The sequence below is a fragment of the Poecilia latipinna genome, unplaced genomic scaffold (assembly GCF_001443285.1).
Source record: "Poecilia latipinna isolate Pla-1442-1.1 unplaced genomic scaffold, P_latipinna-1.0 Scaffold504, whole genome shotgun sequence".
NCBI lineage: Eukaryota > Metazoa > Chordata > Actinopteri > Cyprinodontiformes > Poeciliidae > Poecilia > Poecilia latipinna.
This window is the reverse complement of record NW_015113120.1, coordinates 166,114-188,949: the sequence shown is the minus strand read 5'-3', so window position 1 is coordinate 188,949 and position 22,836 is coordinate 166,114. Positions and strand designations below refer to the sequence as shown.

At 39.0% G+C, this 22,836-nt stretch overlaps 3 protein-coding genes across 7 annotated transcripts in view; 2 read left to right on the top strand and 1 right to left on the bottom strand.

Moving 5' to 3' along the window:
• Positions 1-179: 179 nt before the first annotated feature.
• Positions 180-4,006, top strand: dorip1 (dopamine receptor interacting protein 1). 2 transcript variants are annotated; one of them, XM_015040318.1, is made up of 5 exons: positions 180-540; positions 760-1,284; positions 1,362-1,451; positions 1,539-1,676; positions 2,113-4,006. In XM_015040318.1, the coding sequence occupies exons 1-5, from the start codon at positions 455-457 to the stop codon at positions 2,294-2,296; spliced, it is 1,023 nt and encodes a 340-aa protein (XP_014895804.1). In that variant the 5' UTR covers positions 180-454; the 3' UTR covers positions 2,297-4,006. The 2 variants fall into 2 exon arrangements, with proteins under 2 accessions (XP_014895804.1, XP_014895805.1); XM_015040319.1 differs by having other exon boundaries at positions 183-540; positions 1,542-1,676.
• Positions 4,007-4,999: 993 nt separating this feature from the next.
• klhl28 (kelch like family member 28) lies at positions 5,000-12,577 on the bottom strand. Its single transcript, XM_015040317.1, has 6 exons — positions 12,426-12,577; positions 11,476-11,736; positions 10,762-11,399; positions 10,129-10,572; positions 8,146-8,354; positions 5,000-8,062 (listed from the first exon to the last, which is right to left on the bottom strand). The coding sequence occupies exons 2-6, from the start codon at positions 11,734-11,736 to the stop codon at positions 7,899-7,901; spliced, it is 1,716 nt and encodes a 571-aa protein (XP_014895803.1). The 5' UTR covers positions 12,426-12,577; the 3' UTR covers positions 5,000-7,898.
• A 1,173-nt stretch (positions 12,578-13,750) lies between these two features.
• Positions 13,751-22,836, top strand: part of togaram1 (TOG array regulator of axonemal microtubules 1) — a 25,248-nt gene continuing 16,162 nt past the window's right edge. The window contains exons 1-10 of one of the 4 annotated variants that reach the window (XM_015040311.1): positions 13,751-14,051; positions 15,688-16,852; positions 18,444-18,504; positions 19,892-20,020; positions 20,191-20,454; positions 20,550-20,806; positions 20,884-21,107; positions 21,501-21,604; positions 21,674-21,838; positions 22,540-22,614. In XM_015040311.1, coding sequence (XP_014895797.1) covers positions 15,830-16,852; positions 18,444-18,504; positions 19,892-20,020; positions 20,191-20,454; positions 20,550-20,806; positions 20,884-21,107; positions 21,501-21,604; positions 21,674-21,838; positions 22,540-22,614 — 2,302 coding nt within the window. In that variant the 5' untranslated portion in view covers positions 13,751-14,051; positions 15,688-15,829. Of the gene's footprint in view, positions 14,057-15,687; positions 16,853-18,443; positions 18,505-19,891; positions 20,021-20,190; positions 20,455-20,549; positions 20,807-20,883; positions 21,108-21,500; positions 21,605-21,673; positions 21,839-22,539; positions 22,615-22,836 lie in introns of all 4 variants that reach the window. The other 3 variants (XM_015040312.1, XM_015040310.1, XM_015040313.1) reach the window with 3 other exon arrangements.

The following is a 22,836-nucleotide window of genomic DNA, read 5'->3' as shown; positions in this document are numbered from 1 at the left end:
AAAAGCGTGACACCCACAACATGGCGGTGATTATGGCGTACGACTAGGGGACTCACGGGACATCTACTCTGCATGCTCTGCATCTCCGAATAGATTAGGGCGTGGCTGACCTAATTCCTACAAGCCAATCAAATACCCAACTAAATACGCTAGAACTTTTTTTCCAACCAATAGCGATCCGATATTTCTCTTTTCTCTCAGATGATTGAACTAGTGTAACTCCGCAGAAGGTCACCAGAGGGCAGTACCGTGTTTACACATGATTATAATAAATACCGTCAGAAAAGCCTCAGTGTTTATGTAGGTCAAACAAAGTGCAGGCTGCTTTATTTTGGATCCATTTGTAGACGACAACTCTGAAATATCGGCAGAAAGTGCGAGAAAATACCATTAAGAGCTTCTTATTTTATCGAGCTTCAAGTGTGACGGGAGACATGACGAAAGACGGAAAGCTATGGAGAGTAGATTCAGTGGCGTTTTGAACGACATCGAGGAGCTCTCGCGACTCTCAAACACTCAGAACAATTTCCACACCGAAAGGTAAGTTGAATAAGGAGTCGCAATGCTTAAATTAACAGGTTTCTAATCGTCCTACTAATCCCCGGAGGCTGGATGTTGTAGCCTTTTAAGATTGCACGTACTACTCTCTGTTTACGTCAGTGCTAAACTAGCCGAGAGGGTCGATCCAGACCTATCAATTGAGCATCTATTCATGTAACACTGAGGCTATCTAAGTTCGTCTGGATCATGTCTGTTCAGGTCTAAAACGCTTTTTGAGGAGATTCGAGCCTCCATAAACAACAATGATGAGGAGGATCGCTCCTTCTGGAGGCCTGTGCTTCCTTGGGGGGGCGTTTTCACAATCAAGGCAGGGCGCAAGGCCATATCCTGCATCCCTCTGTACGTGGAGGTACAACTGAAAAACACATGCACCATCGATGGCTTCCTCATGATCCTGTATGTGATCCTGCGAGACAACCAGGGCTTCCACAGGGAGCTGGCCGTCTTCCTGGGGAAGCAGTTCGTGGAGCATTTCCTCTACTTGATGGACTCCTGTGACTACACCACAGTGAAGATGCTGTGGATCTGGAACCGGATGTCTAAGAGACAGTACCGCTCAGAGATCCATCAGGCAGCGATGGAGATCGACCTGTTTGGGAACGAGCACGAGAACTTCACGGAGAACCTGGAGAACCTCATGTCTACCACTCAGGAGAGCCTGTGCACCAACCGTGACTGTCCGAGTCGCTTTCAGAAGGTCAAGAAAACCACCATCAACATCAGGTACTTTAGGTCCAGCAAAAGATTAGAAAACATAATTGTTTTTGCAATTATACTCATCTTTTCACCTTCCCCTCCAGCCCTCCCCACGAGCTTCCTCACAAAGACCCCATCCAGTCAGCGGTGGATGAATTCTTCAGCCCCAAACTCCTACTCTGCTCAGAGCTAGGGTAAGACACTATGGTAAGACATTTTTGCTGTTTTAAGATTCATTGCTGCAATATTTAACCCATCTGACAGGTTGAATATCTTCTTAGCAGATGTGATGGCTTGAGGGAGTTTTCTCAAAGGGTTTTCTGCCACGGACCCCCGGCTTTTGTGATCCTTAACATGCAGCAGTGGAGGTCGGAGGATCTGTCTTATGTACCTTACCACCTGGCTCTTTGTCAACACAGGTATGAAGCAGTGCAGGATTGTGCATAACTGTGAACTGGAATAAAAATAATGCATGTTTTTTTATATATATATATTTTTTAAATGTTCATGCATCCTTATTTAGCTCCCCTGAGTCAATCATTTCAGAGACGGGTGTTTTTGGGTACGTCTCAGCTAGGTTTGCACAGCTAAGTACTGATATTTTTGTCCATTGTTTGCAAAATATCTTACAGTCAATCTGATTGACTGATTGTGAACACTGGTTCTCCAGTGTGAAAATCCAGGTGAATGAAAGTATTATTAGAACAATGCACATTCAGTTAATGCAATACACATCTTGAAACTTACAAACGCATGCGTAAAACATTAAGTAAAGATCCGTGGTAGTAGTTGCTCTACAGGCCTTTCAGCTTATGTTAGGACAAAAAAAAATCTGATGTATATCTCTTCCCTTAGATACTTACTAGAGGGCGCCACACTCTTCAACATGGAAGAGCATCACTACTCGGCAGCTTTCCAGATAGACGGTTGCTGGATGCACTATGACGGTCTGAGAAGCGATAATCTTATCCTGCTGCATAAACCCCCGGAGCTCCTGCTGCTTTCCTCCTTGGTCTACATCCGTGCATCTGACAAGTGACCAGTTGGACACGGTGCAGCATTTGAGTGAACACATCAAACATCCAGTGTTTTGTTTTTTTTGTTTGTTTTTTTTCCAGCATTATTCCTGTTTTTGCCATTTAATATCTGTTATGTATTTTTTTTTAATCTTTTGTGAATAATTCATGGTCTTGGTATACTTAATATGCTAGAAGACAGTTCGTGTTCTGTTTCAGCTGATTGCTTACTCCAAACATGCTGATAATTATACATTTTATGGAGGCATGCTTGGAATCCAAGAGTACAGTGGACTATAATAGTTCTGGGTTGATATGCAGCGGATCCTAAAAGTGTACACATCTCCTTTTTAAATGTTTTTTTTTTTTTTTTGTTAAAAAAAAAAGATGATTATTTTTAATGTTTTTCCACCTTCAGCTGGATGTATATCCTGCACAATTCAACTGAAAAACAAATCTGTTTGCAGAAAAAAAAATAGATGCAAAATTTTAAACTGAAACTTTGCTGATGCAACTTTTGATTCAGTTTCAGCATTCAGCATCCTTTCTTAAGTACCTATATGTATCTCACAACCATAGCTTAGTAATATTACCCCACTCAATTACAAAGGTTCTCAGTCTTTTAGGTTATGAAAATACCTCTTGTCCACAGATGCTTCAGGTGACCATTAGGATGCCGAATAATAAAATCAATACTCATCTTGAGTGTTTGGAGTCAAAGTTGACTCATTCAACTTCCCCCTAATTCATTCAGCTTGATTTAAAAGCCCTAATTCTGTCTTAAAGTTTTCCTACTGCATGATCTCTTCTGGTCATGTCTAGCGTTGCTTTTGTGCCAAGCTTTTTGCATCTTCTGGAGTTGTAGCCAGATTATCTTTAATTTGAGTTAATCTAATTTACTATTACTAATGACAGTTGTAAACACAAAGACTGAATGGTGAAATTCATCAAAAGGCGGTTCAAGACATGGTAGGTCAAAGGTGGACACATTGCCACTGAGATCTTTTTGTTAGTTCCTACCCAACAGATGTATGTTTTTTTTATTGTCTCCTACAGGAAGTATCTATTTGAAGGTGCAAAACAAATTTTAAAACTACTTATTGTAGTTTAATTCTTAAATAAAACTTGACATTTTTAATAGCGGGTGTGTAAATTCCTGAGATTTGTTGCCTGTTGATAAACGCTCTGTTCATTCTATAAGTAAAATAGTTTTAGCATTTCATACATGACTCAATCTCAGCATATTCCTTCAAAAAAGAGAGTGCTTACAGCTCTGTTTTTTGTTTTATATATTACTTGGGGGTTCTCCAGCACAAGTTTAATGTTCTGATTTAAGCACATCAACCCTTATCTAAAAATTAAACTGGTGCTCTAATTACACTGTGGCACAAAAGAAACCTCAAACTAACTTCTGTTTTTTTTTTTAAGCTGTTAAAGTTTTTACTCAAAAGTTGTGGATGCTAAAAACACAATGTCAGTTAAGTGGCATGAATTTTTTGTTTTTTGCAGAAAGGTTTGTTGGATTGATTTGGGCTTTCATGGCATGAAGCGTTAAGCAAATCCATGCTGAAATGCTCCCATTTCAGCAGTTCTGCAGCTTCTGTGTCAGATGTTTTGATTTTTTTATCCTCTAATAGTTACTGTTATCACATAGTGCCTCTGTCAAGAAAGCTCCTGCATTATTTTTGTTCCTGCAGATATTGTCTTAATATAAATAAAAATATTTTTGAACACATCTGTTTTAGATTTTTGTTCTCTGAAACATGCATATGAATCTAAAAACAATACGCAGCCATGGCTTTTTTTTTTTTTTTTAAGGCAGGCATTTATTTTAATCTGGGTACAACTGCACCACACAAACTGACTAAGATGTATGTAAAATGTCTTCAAACAAAAACGTGAAAAGCTACAGTTTTCATTATACGCGCTGTTATTTTTAACTTCCAGCATTAATCCACAGGATATTAAGAAAAAAAAAAGTTGAGACTCCAGACACACTGAGAAATGGTTAAACAAAAAGAGAGAGAGAAGCAGAGTGGTCGTTTTGGCTAACACTGACATCAGTTTCACAGGAGTTTTCTTCCTCTCAGACACAAATGTAAAGACTGGCAGCTGAATGCAGACTTTAGGTCGTTAAAAAGTCATCCATCTGCTTTCTTTGTACAAGCACTTTGGTGAGAGTGATGGCAGAGGGAAAAAAAAACAAGATGTTTGTTAGGCCTCAACAAAAATGCATACATACTCCCTTCTTTTTTGCAGATTCACATTTGCAGATTTTCATAACTTTTTCTTCCAAAATACATTACAATAGCAGTCAGCATTTATCATGGGAAGAAACAAACAAAAAAAAAAGCAAAAAAGTAAGAAAATTGATGCTCAATCAGTCATGGCAGCAGAAATTAATTTCAATTAATATAGAGAGGTGAACAAAGCTTAATTTGCATTGGACTACAAAAATTAGATAAAACAACGAGTAGGCATGGGCTGGTTGCAGGTGTATAAAGGTTTAAGAAGGTTTTAGTTTCAACAATGCTAAACCTTTCTAGTACAGCTTCCCCTCCCCTACTTGTTGCTGCATGCTGCTGTCTAGATGGCTGAAAAAAGGATCAGATGCAAGAAAGAGAAATTCCTCCTTGTAAAAAATCTCAATCTTTGTGTGGTAACTGAAGGAGAACCAATCACTCACATTCAAAAAGAAGCAGGGGGTACGAGTTTTTGTGTGTGTGTGTGTTTCCACAACTGAAATAAAATTTTATCAAATTCTGTTTGGAACATGTACTCAGCCATCCTTTTGCACAGTGCCACCCTGGGCCAAGAGCCATAATCTATCTCAAACACTGATACTGAAGCAGCCAATTATGTTACAAATATCAGCTTCTTATACTTCTGCTACTCTAGAAGACATAGAAGAGCAAAAAGGTAGGAATAACTCATTTTCCATTTTAAAGAAAATCCCTAGTATTTTGCTATATTTTTTGTTGTGAACTTTTTTTTTTGGCTTAAATTCCATGAATCATTAATCAAGGTTAGCATCTGAATCCTTGCCTACAGAAAGTATAAATAAATATAAACATTGTCATAGACTTACAAACTGGCTGCTTACAAATTCAATTCAGTTCATTGGAAAGTACATATGTAAACAAGGAACTAATTAGGAACAATTGGACAAATTTGCAAAGTAAATGACATTGTAACGTTTCATCCAACAACAAAAATTTCACAGAAGACAAAAGCAAAGTGGCAAAGTCTGTAGTGTACCTCAATGTGGTAAAAGCTAACCTGTTTTACTTTAGCCTATCATCTACGATAAACTGTAACTTAAATGAACACATTCCATGTAAACGAACAAAATGACAAAGGGTCAAAGGTTCCCTCAGATGCTCCATTAATGTCAACATGCCATGTGGGGTTCTGTTACAGCAATGTGAGATGCCTTGGCTTTTTAAAGAGACAAACACAAAACATTTTCAGTCGAAAGAGAAAAAAAACGAGTCTTATTGCATCATCTAAATGCCATTAGCTTAAAAAAAAAGAAAAGGAAGAAAAAAAAAACAGGTAATCAAATGACAATACGTGTCAAATATTTTGGTAAGTGCAATGCAGAGAGCTTGGTTAAAAGTTGTGCAAACACCAGCACACGCAAAGTGACTAGACTTAAAAATGAACAGTGACTCAGCAAAACGGCACACACCTACTCTCCCTATTAGAGGAGAGCTCTGCTGCTTCATGAGTTGCAATATTTCTCGAGAGGATGGGTGGTGGGATGGGGGACAACTTGGCCTGAGTCGGCTTGCACAAACTTTGGTGCTTCGTCTTCGAAAGCCACAACATGAAAGAAAGCAACACTAACAGGTGCGTTTAAAAAAATTGAGTGTTTCATTTCAATAATCCTAAAGTATAAACGCTATTTAGATTTATTACATACAGAGTGATGTATTCAAGTGTTTGTTTATTTTAATTAGCATGGCAAATAAGAAAAAAAAATTTAAGATGTGTTGTGGCCCAAATAATCATGAGAAAATTGCTGATTTGACTGATAGTCACTGAAGAGTAAGTCACAAAAGGCAATTGGTAAAGATGGTGGTCGTTTCTACACCCATATGTGTGAGCATGTTAATGGAAAGTTAAGTGGAGGGAAAAATGTGATGGAAAAGGGTCCACAGGGAACTGTGCCACTATCCTGGTACACTATCCTGTTTTACTAGTTTTATGGAGCTTCAGATTTATTTTCCAGAAAGACTTACCTTCACACAACTACTGATTGGTTATACTACAAACTAAATGAATGCGCGGATATAATTAAATATTCATGTATATTACTGAAGCACTTGAGATATATCACTCTGTGGGTAATAACTCCATAAAGTTTTAAACTTTTTTTTTTCCAAATTATTTTTTGATGATATTCCAGTTTCTAAAACATGCACCTTTATAAGACAAATAATTGGTATTTTCTTTCCCTTTTTATCTAAACTTATTTTATTGCATGGTGAGGGGCCATTTAGGATGTCATGCATTTAAATGCCCATAAAGCAGATTGCTAGCATCAAATGTAAAAATGACCTGGAGATTAAGCATACACTGACTAGAACATGTGCAGCAACCTAGACAAACAGCTAAGTCCTGAATCCTAAATATAGCACCAGTTAATATTGTGGACAAAATTGGCTGAGACACGTTTCAACCATTATAGAGACAAGTGCGTGCATGACCTGACCTGTAAAATTTGTTGATTTTTTTTTTTTTTTTTTTTTTTTGAAATAATGGAGGATGACACAGAAAAGCGTAGGCGACAAACTAAGGGGGAAACTCCTCCCTCTCGAGTGAATCAAATCACACACACATTCGCACACACATTATTGACCCAGTGCAGATAAACATTTACAGGCAATGCACTAGAGGATATATTTATCTATATATTTCATTTATACTATTTACAAAAGAGAAAGGCAGCCCTTTGAGGAAAATATAAAGTTTCTAAGTTTGTTCTTTTTTCTTCCTGTGAAGCACTGATTTGGATGCAGAACTCGTCGCCTCACTGAGCTTGAGAATTAGTTCTACACGCGGACAAGTAACAAAAAAATAAACAAAAACGGATCCATCCGACATGCACATAACCCCTCGTGCATACACGCCAACAACCACAGGTTCGCACAAAGACACAAGCAAACTGCAGTGTTCTACAAAACTGTAACATAGTTCTGAATGCAGCTGTAAATCTTAAGCATTAAACGTACTGACGTGTAAAAGAGAGGACATAAATGTCAGCTAATGTAACAAAAACTTCCAACAACCCCCTGGGACATGGCTCGAAGTTCTCATAGTGGTCCGGCAGCACTCGTATCCAAGGTGCCTGCGCCATCATCCATCCAGACATCTTCCTCCCTTCCCTCTGCTGCACAACCTGTACGCTTTTACATCTCTGCAGCGAGACTGGAATCCCCTCCATCCAACCAGCCAGCTATTTGTGCACACCCAGCCACCCAAGCAATAGCTCAGATGTTCTTTCAGGTGTGCATTTGCTCCTGGAGAACGAATGTGGGGAAAACAGGAGAGCAGGTAACAAAAACGAAAAGTTTTCTTTCAGAAATTGTTTTACTGAGTCCTAGCTGAACGGGCCATTGGTCAAAGGGCAGTCAGACCAAAATTGCAACGGCAGTACATCATGCCGCTGGAGTCCAACCAGCTGTCTGAGATGGGGTCGTAGCGCTGGACAGTGTTCAGGTAAGACGACCCGGAGTGCCCTCCTACTACATAGAGGTAGTTGTCCACAATGGCAGAACCAACACCTGCAAGAAGAATGGTGCATCACATCAGCAGAACAGCAGTGAATCGAAGCGCCACCAAGAAAACCGTTTATTTAAAAACCTACCAGTACGAGGTTCGTTCATTGGCCGACAGGCCGTCCACTGGTTCTGATGGGGGTCGTACCTCTCGATACTGGACAGGTGGGACACTCCGTTGTGCCCACCCACTACAAATATGAAGCCGAGCATGACACCGACACCAAAGTTGATCCTCTTGTCTGCCATGGGGGCTACCATTTCCCAGGCGTCCTTGCTGGGGTCGTACCTCTCCACACTGAAAACAGACCAATCACAGTGAGAAAATACCAGACAGGGTCCGTCTTAAATGATGCAAATCCCTCAAAAGTGCTTGCTAGTTCTAGATATGGCTTTTACATGGCATTCATTTAAAAATGATAACATCTATGGCAGCCACCACAATTAACAGCAATTGTGGTGTTATTTGTGGTTATTATTAACCACAATAAACAGACATTTGCCCCATTTATTTTTACTAAGGCAATGGTTTTCTCTGTGCTGCGACAAATCTTTTGCCAGTACTAAAAAAAATAATAATAAAAAGTCAAACTTCACATAGTTAAAAAAAAGTAATTTATAAAATAAAATGTACATCTTAAGTCTATTATCTAGATTTATTACTGGACAATTACACAAATATACATGTCACACACTATTTAGTTTCTTAACTGCTCTGTATTCACGTTTTACTCACAAAATCTTATGTTCTTTTTTATATCGACTTTAACTTGATTTTGTATGAAAGCATTGTCATTTTCCGTCCTTACCATGCACTTATCCACTGCATATCACTTCATTTGTGACAGATTTCACCATTTTTAAAATAATATAATTTTGTCCTTAATGCGAGGGTTTCTTACAGCTGAACTAACTCCAATCAGGTGCTCCATTTGAAAATCTATAATAGACTTGTCAAATCTGAATTTGGTCGTCCAACGCTAACCACAGATTCCATAACATCCAGTTTAGATGACAAAGTTAAAAACACATTTATGTTAGAAATGTTGGGATTAAAAAACAAAACAAAACAAACAGCAATTATGAATTCTATTATTTATCTGTAATAATACTGACTATGTATTACCTTAGCATGTCAATTGCAAGTATAACACTTTGCACTATTTTAATATTGCAGTCCAAACAGTCCTTTGCAATACAAATATAGCACAGACTGATATTGCGACAACACTAAATCACTATATGCCACACAGCCTGTCAATTCGATTTTCCTCAAATGTAAAAACAGAAAACTCTGTTTTTATGTATCCAAGTCAGCAGTTTTCTGACACAAGGCAGTTTATACAACTACAACTGCAGAAAGTAAAGTTGAGCAATAATGAGACAATTGCAAGGCTGACGAAAGTAAGAAAGTCCTGACAAAATTAACCAAGAGAACATTGGGAATCTGGGATTGTTTTGCAGCTCAGTTAAAAGGACATACAAACCACAAGAGCCTGAGGAAAATGTTCCCAAAGGTTCTCTGTCCAAACACATTCTCCTGCAGGGCTTTGGGTGTCAAGGAAACAAGCAACTGGGATTCAGCTGCAGGGTGATCAACAACACAAATGCAGGCACCCTCTCCATGAGACATCTCCAACACTTCTGTAAAAATCTTCTCTGCACTTATTAACGAGCTAGTGAGAGTTTTCTCAGCAACACTTGATATCCTTCACATAATTGCGAGCTCTATTTATAATCCAGCAAGATCATAGGGAAAAAAAAGCAGCTCAGGAAATCTAAAAATCATCGATGAGATCAAAGATCAGACCATGACCGGTCCAGAGACTCCAGTCACATGTCAACAGTAGATAACAGGCAAACAGTCTTTTTATCTTGATTTTGTTTAGGAGGTTCGAAAAGGGATCAAACCTGTAAAGTAATGTTGCTCAGAAAGATACCCCACAGCATTAAGCTGAACAGCATTAAGATTTTTAACAAGCGCAAGTAAGTGACACAAATCAGAAACTTCATAGAGTGTGACAACACTTTTCAACAAGTTTCTCAGATTTGTGTTGTACTCCAATCGTTACCTGTTCATGTGTGCTGGGCCATACCCTCCAATAGCATAGATCATGCCGTCCAGCACAGCCGTGGCAAAGCAGCTGCGGGACTTTGTCATGGGTGCCACCGGTTGCCACTCCTTCAGCTTGGGGACGTATTTCTCAACAGACTGCAGGTAGTACTGGCCGTCATAGCCTCCCAGAGCGTACAGCTCTCCGGCCTGGACCACTACCCCAAGTGTGCTGCGACACTCGGCCATGTGCTCCACCGAGGACCACGTGTTGCTTTCGGGGTCCCAGGCCTCCACTGTGCTCTCGTGCCTCCGATAGCTGATGCCCTGCCTCATGTGCGTGGCAATGCCTCCCACCACGTACACTTTGTGGTCCAGCACGGCCACTCCAAACTCGTACCGGGGGACACTGAGAGGGGCCAGTCCGATCCACGAGTCAGTCTGAGGGAAATACATTTCCATGCTGGGAGAGGGAAAGATGTGAAAATCATTTAAAAACTTTACACAAAAATTTGAAACCAAGAAGCATCAATCAAGTGCAGAATGAACCAATTTTTAAAAAAATAAGTTTTACTTGTAAGAGAAAAAAAAAAAAAAATCTCAATGAGTCAATTCAGTGCATCTCTAATTTGAAAGAGCAAGCAATGATTACCTTTCTAACGTGGCAAACAGTCCAGCCTTGCCTCCTACTGCAAGCAGCACCTTGGGGGCACACCTGGGCCTCGCTGACAACACAGTCTGATAAGAAAGTCTGTGCTCAGGCATAAAATGATATTTCAGGGCCTCGTTGAGCAGGTGTTTGCATGCATGGTCGTCTCGTATAAGGTGGTTGGCTTCATATAGGCGAGTGAGGAATTTGACGCTGAGAAGTGGAAGGCGAACACAGTGTAACAACTGAGCGAGATGCTGCTGTCTCTCTGTTACGTCATATTTGATCCATGATTCCAAGGCGTAAAACACGGTCTCCTCCGTGTCTACCTTAAGACAGTCGTTAGAAACTATTTCATCCAGCTCCGCTCTTGTTAGTTCAAAAAACTCCTCCGTCTGACAGACCTCTTCAAAGTTCTCACAGATAAACTTAGTAGCAGCCAGGCACAGGTCATGGCAGCCATATGTCTCTGCGAAGCGGGAGATCCCTATACAGTTCCCAGCATCCAGCTGGCTTTCTAAGAAGGAACAGCACTCCTTAAGTACAAGCTTAACCTGGAGTAAATTGGCAGCCGGCAGCAGGGATTCAACTGTTTCCTGGGAGATAAACACCGTTCCCGTGTATGCGTACTCCACAATGGCCTAGGAGAAAACAAAATGTTAGTGAAACAATATAACAACCACTAGTACGGTTACTGTCTGCTGGATCTAAGCGTACCTGCAAAGCAGCCTCATCAATGCACTGGAACTCCACCTCTGAGGTCTCCTTTTCCGAGAGGTTACCTGTAAACATGGCCTTGAAGTAGGGGCTGATGCTGGCCAACACAACTTTGTGGGCATGGATCTTGGCATCACCCACTCGGAGAACAATGTCACACAGTTCGTGATCCTGCCGCAGGAGCTGGAGACCCTGCAGCAGCTGCTCCGAATGAGGCCGTGTGAGACTTGCAAACATATAGGACTGGTCCTGCTGGTCCATCTGGAAACATGAACCCAGAAATCACTGCAGTGCATGGGATGTGGGCATGGTTAATGCCTTTGTGTGTCACTTGAAGCTCTAGCTAATTAGAAAAATGCCGTCTTTACATTTGTTTTGCAGTAGCACAGTATTTATTTTCCTCAAGCCAAAGGAAATAAGCATTGTCCTCTAAATCCAGTGCTAACGCTGCTCTAAGACAACCAAAACGTATTACCTAGAAAGTGCGAACAACTGGACACAAGTAAATCCAAATCACCAGCTGTCAAAGGTGAGTGTTTAAGCTACATGACAGATTACAGGAATGCAAATGTCATGTAAATAATTGGGGCCTATCTTTGTGTTTTTAACGGGAGATGCCACTTAATCAAAACTCGCTAGCAACCTAGCAATAAAGAAGCAAACATAGTCAACACAATAAAATCAGGCTAAGTGAACGCTTTATTTAAAACGATTTCTTTCTCTGCAATGAATACAGGTTTATCGACTGGCTTTGATCTGAGCAAAAAATTGGGTACTAATAAATTTTAGCATCATTGCATTGCAGCTTAGCCGCTAAAAATAAACACGGATTTATGTCCTGGCTGCATCACTGATTAATATATACAGTAACATGGCTGACAGATACAAAACGAAACGTTCCAACTGGTTTTAGGAAAAATGTGTATTTTGTTAAAATAGAAGAACCAAACCTGTATTATATGGTGCGTGCAGATAGCGACCGAATATGCGGTAGCGACGGCAGACCACAGGAAGGCTAACAAGAAAACAACCGACTGCCAACCAACCTAGCCACAAAGCTAAAAGACAAGCACTCACAATGACGAGCTACCAGGACGGAACACCCACTTCCGTTGCCTTTCATAATAAAATCCCACGGAATTTATTCTTAATAAAATTCAAAACAAAATAATTTTATTTTATTCTGAAATACTAACAAAAATATGTATTGATTATAAGCAGCATTAATAAGTAAATAAACATTATAGTACTAGGTTCGAGAAAAAAATATAGTATATAATATAAAATAAATTATTACTACATGCTATTTCAATGTGAAAATATGTTTCTCTGAATACAGTACTGCCACACCTCTGCACTGAGACTGCATTGTTGACAATTTTATGTAGGCCTTAACAACTTCTGTCTTCTTGACATTACTTCATCTCAACATAAGACTCATAAATTGAAATCGCTGTGTAGAAAAATAAATGTAAATTTTCGTTAACATATTACGTTAAATGTGCATCTATTTTAGTGTATTGAGGACATGTATTTAAAGATTTGATTCTGGCACTTCTAAATATTTATGGCATTTTCTTATTTCAATATTTATTTTTCTTGTCTGTGTTCTAACAATAAAATGCATTTTTATAACATATTTAAATAGGCAAAAACTTGTTTATTAGCACTCTCGTACAAATAAGTACTCTTTTTAAAAAAATTAAGTTACAAATTTAAATATGTGGCTGTTATGATGGCAAGCATGCACGTCGACAGTCAGTCCATTTAAAGATGGTTCCGATCTAATTGCTTAAGAAAAACTCGACCAGGCCTAACATTTAAAAGACAATTTCTATTTGTATTAGTAAGATTACATTTTATAATCACAAACAAATTATTAAAAAAATAATTTCGTTTTTGTCGCAGTGCAAGTATTTTATCACCCATCACCCGCATACATTTTAATCTTCAAGAATTTGGTTTAGTAGGAGAATATTTGCTATGACCAAATATGTAAACTAAAAGAAATTAATGTGAAAAACAAACCAGATTAAATGTTTATCATTAAATTAACTGGTAGACCTAATTATGAGTTAATTGGTTAATTAACTCATAATTAAAATGTAGAGATTTGAGGCTTCAACTTTAACTAAATCAGCATTTTTCTTTTATTTTCTAAATAAGAACTTTTCTCTCTCTCTCTCTCTCGTGTTTCGTTTCCATTGCTAACTGTGCTCCTTTTGATCTTCATCCTTCTGTAGCTCTGTTATGGTGATGACGATGATGATGATGATGCTTCCGCCTGGAGGAGCCAGGACTCCAACTCGCGTCACCATGGAAGCACTCAGTTTGCGACATGCATTCGCCATTTTGCTGCCTCGGTGTGTGTATGTGTGATTGTGTGTGTGTGTGGGCTCCCCTAAGGCTGGATACCTTCATAGCTTCCAAACATTCAACTCTTCAGCCAACGGAGGAAATATCCACATTTACTAACAGAACTGTCGCCGCTGCAGCATGACAAGAAGAGGCTGGACGTCGGAGCAGTAGATAGTTTTGCGTTGGGTTAACGCAAGAGGAGGAGGGCCAGCAGAAATGTAAGGTCTGTTTTCTTTCTAACTTTGCTCGCCCAGATATTCCGCACCTAACACGGTCAAATTAAGCGGAGTGGCATGTTAGCTACGCTTTGCTTCGGTGCTAACTGATGACCCCGGGTAACGGTAACATGTAATAAAAAATGTATTACTTAGCATAAAGGGGGTAAGTCCTCCACTAGAGGCATTTGTAAGTACATAATGTTAAACTGGCTATGTGTAATTAGATACATTTGCAGCAAACAGTGTTTCAACCACTGCGCTCCGTAGCTACCCAGAGCCACAAGTGGTTGTGTTCATTTTTTTAAATTTAGCAGGATCCTTCATGCCTTAACGGGGCAATATTGAGGGTTTTTGGTTAAAGCCTGCTTCCTTGTGTTAAAGCCTATATTGTTCCCGTGGTGCTAAAAACGACAACAGACACAAATGTGTCCTAAAACATGACAATTATTTAGAAAACGTCTAAGTTACACAAAGGATTTTGAGAACTCGTGAGGAAAATAACAATAGCAATAAAGAAAACATCAGATTTTTCTTTTCATAAATGGTCACGTATACTTACCAAGTCAAGCAAAAGGTTTCTTAAAACAGCTTGATTTAAGAAGAAATGTTTTAAAAAAAGAAGAGAGCACAGACTCTTTAAAAGAAATCCCAACTTAGTGTTAAAGATTCTTTCAATAAAAATGTCACCTTTTTTGTCTTTTTTTGTTGATAAATAATGCAATCTTATTAAAGAATGCATAAAATAAAAAGTAATAATTAATGTAAAAATAATTTATACTAAATTGGTAATTGATGAATGACATTAAATGTACCTAAGATAAATTTTTATCTTACATGTTATGATAATTTGTTTTAGGCGGGATTAAGAAACTGGTTGTTCTATATTTATTTCCCTGTTTAATTGACAATATGGTAACATAACAGAAGCAAACACACTAATTAAAGAGTTTCATCCCTTTGTTGCTCCAATAATATGCACATATTTGTCCATCAATGTTTGAAAGACTTTTTCCTCCGACTCTTAAAGCAAACATTTAATGTTTAAAAATAACTTTTCCGTAAGTGTTTTAGTAAATGAAGCCTTCCATGTTGGCAGGCATTGCTATGACTCTGTGTGTCTTTGTTCTTTTCTTTTTTTTAACTCGAAATACATTTTCAAGATGAATACAAATATCACTCCACTCACTGGAGATCTAAAATAATAAGTGCACATTAAACTTTTTTTTTTCTACAATCAAAACATTTTTTTGTTTGCTTGTCAAATATGAAAGTACTATTAAAGAAAAAATTATAATTAAACAGAAAGAAATTACACATCTGATGTGGACAACAAGGGCAGTTAGAGTTCCTCAAACTAGCCAGATATTATCGGCATGCAGAGTTTGAAAACACGGTACCTGAAATATAATATCCAACCAATGATTGCATCCAAGCAATTCAATGCAACTGCAGTGATGACTGAAATTTAAAATATTGCCCTTCTCTACCTTTTGATAGTGTTCTTGCCTGTTTGAATCATCAAGATAAGTGTCAGGATTTTGTTGTGGTGTTTTCCACTGTGTTGGTTTGCCTCTTTTCAACCTTTGTGGTTAATTTCTTTTCTTAATTTTCTTAATCCTGTGTGTTGCATTTATAGACCGACCAAAAGGACCTCAGTTCTCCATCATCAGCTGCTCAAGATGAAACCACAGAGTAAAGTGGAGGAACGTTATTGTCCTCGCTGGAATCTGTTTTCCTTTTTGGATTCTCAAATTTGACAATCCATAAATCCGCCAATAATGATACCTGGATTAATCTCCCAGGAGATACATGACCAGCTTCTGGACTCAAAGAATTACCAGAATCGCACAAACGGGGTGGAAAAGCTTAAATGTATCCTCTCAGAAGTGGACATTAAATCAGTCCCACCTGGGAGTGTTGAGGAGTTCATCAATTTTCTTCCCCGACTTCTAGATGACAGTAATTTTAAGGTGCTACATGGAACCTTACAGGTTTTAAACCTGCTGATACAGAAGCTGGAGACTGGCGTTGACAGATTTTTGAAACATATAGTTTTCGTTGCCCTGAAGGCCCTCGGTGACACTCGTGCTGTCACCAGAAATGAATACCATAATGTGTTTCAGCAGCTGATGAAAACTACTCCACCGCAACAAGTATTGGACCTTATTATCGGCAACTTGAAACACAAGAACTCCAGGGTCCGGGAAGACGTCCTGAACATCGTCATGGCAGCTATGCTCACTCATCCTAGGAAAGATTTCAATATCCCCAAGTTATGCTTCGAGGTGGCACCATATCTGGCGGACAACAAAAAGAAGGTCCGTCACGCTGCTTTGGAGTTATTCGCTGTTTTTGACCATTACCTTGACACAGGAAAGAAGCAGCCATTAATGAAAGCTTTGGACATGGTTGAGCTTAATGAGGACGCAGAAGGTCTGATGGCAGCTGTGCACGCAAGACGAGCGAGGCGCATCCTTCCAAAGCTGACCTCAGAAGGGATTGTGGAGTATGGCCTGGTGGTGCCCAAACCCGGACAGTGGTCCACTGGACAGCACGCTTCTGGGGCCGATCTGGACTGGGTGATAAACGGGGGCCGGACAAGCAGCGCCAGAAGCTACAGGACAGAGCACGACAGTGATCTACTGTCCGGCTATGGCAGCTTAGGCTCCCTCACTGACGATCCAATGTTTCAGAGGAGGATTGTGAGCGCAGGCAAAGGGAAGAACAAGCTGCCATGGGAGACGTTGACTGATAACGAGCTGCAGCAAAGCACCACACCTAACGGGAAGAGCCTTGAACAGGTGAGCGCTGCCATTCCTTTCTCAGTGTTTTATATGTTCAGCTATGGCAACCCAGCTAACTGCTGTTTTTGGCAAAACAATAAAGCAAAACGATATTTGCAGTTGTAATGAAATCATCTGTAACATTTACTTGTAACTTTGACACAGATATAAATAAGCAAAAGAATAAACAAGCTATATTTGGTAGTAATTTCATCAGTTTTTTTTTTTTTTTTTGCATAGTAGCTTTTTAGTTGGTAGGGCTATCTGCTCCGATAGTCTGTCTGTTCTTTTTCCTCTATGGCAATTTTATCTTTTCTTTTCATTAGAAGTACCTTTAACTATAGTGACAGTATGATAGAAAATTGCTGTGATTTTGAAACTGGACACCGTTTCACTCCTAGTTTGCATGTTAATAAATAAAATTTGATGTTTAAGCAGAGATGTTAGGAAACCTGTGTTGTTGTTTTTCTCGTGTGCCTTTTGTTTTGGAGAAAATATAATGTTGATTTGCTGAAATGTGATTCCCTGCATTTAGCTTTGTAAAAATATTGTTTTCAGATTCTTTTCCTGATGTTCACATCCAAATAAGCCAAACAAGCAACAATAAAGTGTTAGTGGTTGCACTTTCCTCAGAGACAGTTTGAGGGTAAAATTTTCCTAAATATAGCAGCTATTTGTCATGGTGCAGTATGGATGGAGCGCAGCAGCAGTGAGGGAGGGCTGAATCTTATTTTGTTGATCCTCTTTGGGGATGAGTCATAATATTGCCTCCATGTCCGTAAAGCTATTTATTTGTCGAAAACAATAGAAATGCAAATATTTGGGATAAATAGAAATAAACAGTTGTAGCTTTGCAGAATCCCTGAAACTACATCAGGTGGAAATAGATGACTCATTTTGTTGCACCATGATGCTGTTTCTCTAAAGATGAGCAGAAACTGTTTTTAGAGTAAGCCTCCTCATTCCTCCTCATTTTTTTTTTTTTATTAAAGCAGGTAATCATATTACAGGAACTAACAAAAGAACTTGATTTCCCACTGTAGCTCATCTAAAAATGTGTGTTTGCTGTGGTATGCCATATTTAGTTTTGACAGCAATGTTCCAGCTTAGACTCATTTGGAAAAAGCTTGTGTTTACACTGGCGCGGGTTTCCAAGCAACACCTGTAACACACGGCATACTTATCGACAGGACCGTGAAACATAATTGGTAATATCACAGGGTCACGCTTGTAAAACATGGCTTGTTTAATTTTCTGCAGTTCTTTCCAGTCACACAGCCAAGTGCTCTGCTGTGAGTGTTTTTCAGATCGTAGTTAGTGAAAATAACTTAGACATGGTGGAGTTAAGTACAAATTCATAAAAATGTTAGAGAGTCTGTTATTTGTGGTTATTTTTCATACCTTATGTACATGAACAATGCTTTTCAGTGACAAGAGAAATGAATTGAACAGATTATATCATCTCTTACCTGAACTACACATATATTCGGTCTAGAGAATATATTTACACCAAGGCCTTTGTTGTTTGAGGAACCTTTAAGCTAATTACTTGAACTCGATCTGGTATTGTTGCTGCTGTTAAAATAATGACATTTCTGCACATCCATAGTTTTCAAAGGGGGACTCCAGCTCGCTTTCCAAGAAGGCAGAGACCTACATACCAAGTTTCAGTAAGTGCCAATACTTTTTCTCCTCCTTTTCATTTTCTATGAGTTGCACCAAGACTTGGTCATTATGGTCAGCTGCAGCTTTGCTCATAGAGAAGGTTTTACTGGGAAGGAGTAACCGATCCATATGTCATCGAAATCTTTAGGATGAGTGTGCCAAGCTGCTTGGTAGATAAGATTCTCACTGGGCTCCAGACATGCCCAGTGAGATGTCTGGGCATGTCGGCAAAAAGTTGTATTTGCTATGGTTTGCACTAGTTATACTTGTCTATACAAAAAGAGACTCTGGGCTAAATTCTCATTTTACTATTTCACATGGCTGTGCGGCTCTTAGATTTTCAGGGGCACACTTAAAAATGAAGGGGTAGCAGCAGAAACAGAGTTTCTGCTTGGTCCTAAAATGTCATGAAATATTGTAAATTAAGTGATCATAATTTTAGACCCTAAAAAGTCACTCGATGGCCAGTGGACACTTTTTGTGATGTCATTGCAAATACCCGGTACTGTCAGACAGTCCTGAATTTAAGAAGTTTAAAAATACTTATATTTAACTTTCTTTGGCAATAAAGTACATTGAAAAGCTATTTATTACTCAGTTGTAAATATGACAGTAGTTTTCAAAAAATAAATCAGAAAGCCTTAAATTTATCTAAATGAAAACTAGCATCACAGTATGAAATACAATCAGAAAAGTTTATATATTTTAATGGCACAATAAGTACTGTAATGTTTAGTTTGATGTGTTTCAATATTTCAATGTTATCACTTTTCATTATTGTTAATAAGCATAAAAATGCATCTTTCATTTTCATTTAGTTTGCACTACTTATACTTCTTTAAAATACACTGTCTATACAAAAACAATCTAATATCTAGTTTTGCAAGTATTTTTAAGTATTATGTTAGCGAGAAGTAAAGGTAATAAGTGTGTGAAATTTTTTCATTTACGTATGCTTGCACAAATGATCAGTATACTTCAAATTTGGCTGATTTTATGCAAGTTAATACCATGCTGTATAGTCTTTAAATGTTAATACATTGCCTATGCAATTCCAAAAATGCAAATATTTTTGAAGAATATTAGAAGTAGATATTAGTTCCAAAGTTACACTTGGTTCATATTTTTGTTAGTCCTCAATGAGACTAAAAGCAGTCTAGCAACCCTAATTAAGGGTTTAACAATGAAACCCACTTATCTATAAACCTCTAAAAGAAGGCTCCCGTTTTTGTGAGATATTTTACAACTGCTTTAAGTGCCAAGGGACAGGGATGGAAAAATGGGATTCAGACTTTATATTACACCTGTTTCCGCTGATCACTTTTTATACCAGTTGATTTATTAAATGTTAGAGGTTATTTACTGAAAATAAGTGCAATATACCTTCAACAGGTTCTGCTGAGCCACAAAAGCCCCTGTCTCCCAGAAGGAGGGAAACCCCTGCAGGTCTCAGAAGAAGTGGGAGCCTCAACTTGGACACAGATATCTTTAAAAACACAAACATCTCTGACCCAGATGTTGGTAAGCAGTTATTTTCTAGGGTGTCTCCCAGCAATAGTTAAGTGAAAATACATGTTTGCATAAATTTACACGATTGAGTTGCTGACAACAATCCACACCATGCTGATTGTCGAGCGGTTCACAAGTATTAATTGGTTTGATTTTTTTTTTTTTTATGTAATATCTCATAGTGGCACCCAAAGGACGTGTGCTCTCGAGGAATCCCAGTGTCGAGCGAACTTTCTCTCTTCCCTCCAATGCTTCCGCACCCGGCTCCTTTCTTCTGCCTTCCTACCCTCTGGCTACATGCACAGGGGGCATGCTAACTCCAACACTGTCCCGCCATCATGCAGACTCTTCCCTCTCCATGTCCAACACCTGGCCCAACAAACGAGAGACCAGCCCTCAGCAGCAAGGAACAAGCCCTCGGAGAGAGAAAGAAGACACAGCAAAGGGTAATTTACTAAAATAGCTTTAGTGTGTGAAATGGAAACTGTTGTAGCCTTTGTCTGTTTTTAGGTTAACTTGATTTTTGCCCTTGCTGTCGTAGGAGACCTCTTCAGTGTGCAGTCTCCTAGGCCTCTTCGAGCCTCCCTCGTGAGTTCCTCTTCCACCTCATCATTCAGGCGAGCTCTGAGCAACACCAGGGCAACCTTCACCATCTCACCGGTGCAAGCCCATTCTCATGACAACCAGAGATCAAACACTCCAGCCAACCAGCAGCCAGACAGTAAACTTAACCTGGACTTTGACAGCATCAGCCCCTGGCAAGTTCCTCAGGAAGAAGAGCCTCTGGACATGCAGGAGGTCAGAAAATGTGTATTCATGTGAACCCTTGTGTTGACTAGTTTTGATGGTTTGCTAATTTTGTTTGCCACTTACAGATGCTGAACTCTCTGCGCTCCTTGCGAAACAGCGCTGCCAAGAAGAGGGCCAAAGTGACCCTCAGCAGTCCAGATCCTGACAGCCCCGACTCAGCCGTGCAGGTCGACCTGAGGCTGGATTCACCATTACAAACATCTCCGGTGCTTACCAGCTCAGCCAGCGAGAGTGGACTCTCAAGTCTGAGTTCAGCTGCCAACTCCAACTTCAGCAACATTAAAACAAGGTCAGGGATCTCCTTTTTTTTTTTTTTTTAAATAAAGCTTGTTAGACACCTGTAAAAAGTATTTGTTTCCATAAATATTTCTTCTTTTTAATTTTTTTTGTCATATTTAGAGGTTTTAGATCATCAAACACAGTTAAAATAACGCAAACATAACTTATCCAATGCTGTTTCATTTATTGAACCAAAGAACAAACCCTGACCTGTGCAAAAAACTAATTGCCACGCTTAGTAAATACTGTTTTAACTGTGATTTACCAAGTTTTTGGAAAGCTGATACTTTTACACATGCATATGCTGGAATATTGAGAAGGTTCTTGGTATTTACTAATTTAGTAAAAGAAAATGTCACAATGCAGTTTCCCTGCATAAGTGCTCACTTGTCATATTTGTCAGCAGTCCCAGAAGCTCTGCCCCTTCTGTAATGAAACAACGGATTGTAAGAGTGCCTTCTGCAAAACTACGGTCGTCTGTGTCCATGGATTTCAGCAGCCTTCAAGGTATGGAAAACTGTTTTATTCTTTTTTGCCTCTGTCTTTTTTTCTGACTTTGGTTCACGTCTTTGCAAGGAATGTGCCGGAGAAATGACCTGTCATCTGAGGTGGGTGTTGTTGGACAAAAAGTTAATTATTGCAACGGAACAATGAAAACCGAGGAAGAGAAAGTGGCACTGTCTCCTCCGCTGGTCAGAGCAGTGGTCCGCAAACCCATCAGAGCTTTGAAGATTGTCAAAGGTCAGCTAGCAGTGATAAAATTGTTTTTATTTTTTTCCTGGATATACAGTCGAAACCCTAAGTTTACATAAAGTGAAGAAAAAGACATTTACAGAGCAAATGTCTTCTCTTTTTCTAGATTACTTAGAATACAGAGTATCTACTAAATGACACAGTAATGAAAGATAGTTTATGTTCAGAATGAGGGAAAGCCCAGGTGATGATGTCATGGCTTTGGAGATTTCTGATAGGTTTACTGATACATTTCAGTTAATTGGAGTCACTGCTTTTTTTTGTTTGACTCGGTGATAAAGTCAAAAAGAAATCAGCCAAGTTATCGGAGAAGAGATTTGTGGAGATACACAAGTCTGGTTCATCTTTAGAAACAATTTACCGATGCTTGAAGATGGCGACATATCCTGTGGCCTGATGAAACTAAGTTGGAACTGTTTGGCCATAATGACCATCCTAACAATTGGAGGAAAAACCGGGACGCTTGTACCATCCTCACTGTAACATATGGGGTGTTGCAGCATCATGCTGTGGGATAGTCTTACTGCAGGAGGAACTGGGACACTTCCTAAAATAGATGGCATCAAGAGAAATATTTTATTGAGTGTCTTGTCTTTTTATTCAATGTATGTAAACTTCTGGTTTCAACTGCGCCTCCACCTAAGCTTTATATATTATTTTAATGTGAAACTATTTCTTGTGATTTATAGGGTCCCAGAGCACCAACAGCTGTAGGAATTCACCTGGTGCAGACATTTCTGTACCTGAAGGAGTGATAGGGAAAGGTCAGTATTTAATTTAGTGTAACAATACAATTACATTTTATTGGCTGAATTATGTTTTTCTCTTTATTAGTCATATTACTACTTTGAATAATCTGTGCCATTTCAGCCATTCAACCACTAAAACATTGAAGAGTTGTAGGGTGTGCTTCTGCTAATTATAACTTTAATTGGGGCATGCCATTAGCAATGCATAAGGAGAGCAATGACTGACCTGCGAAGCAG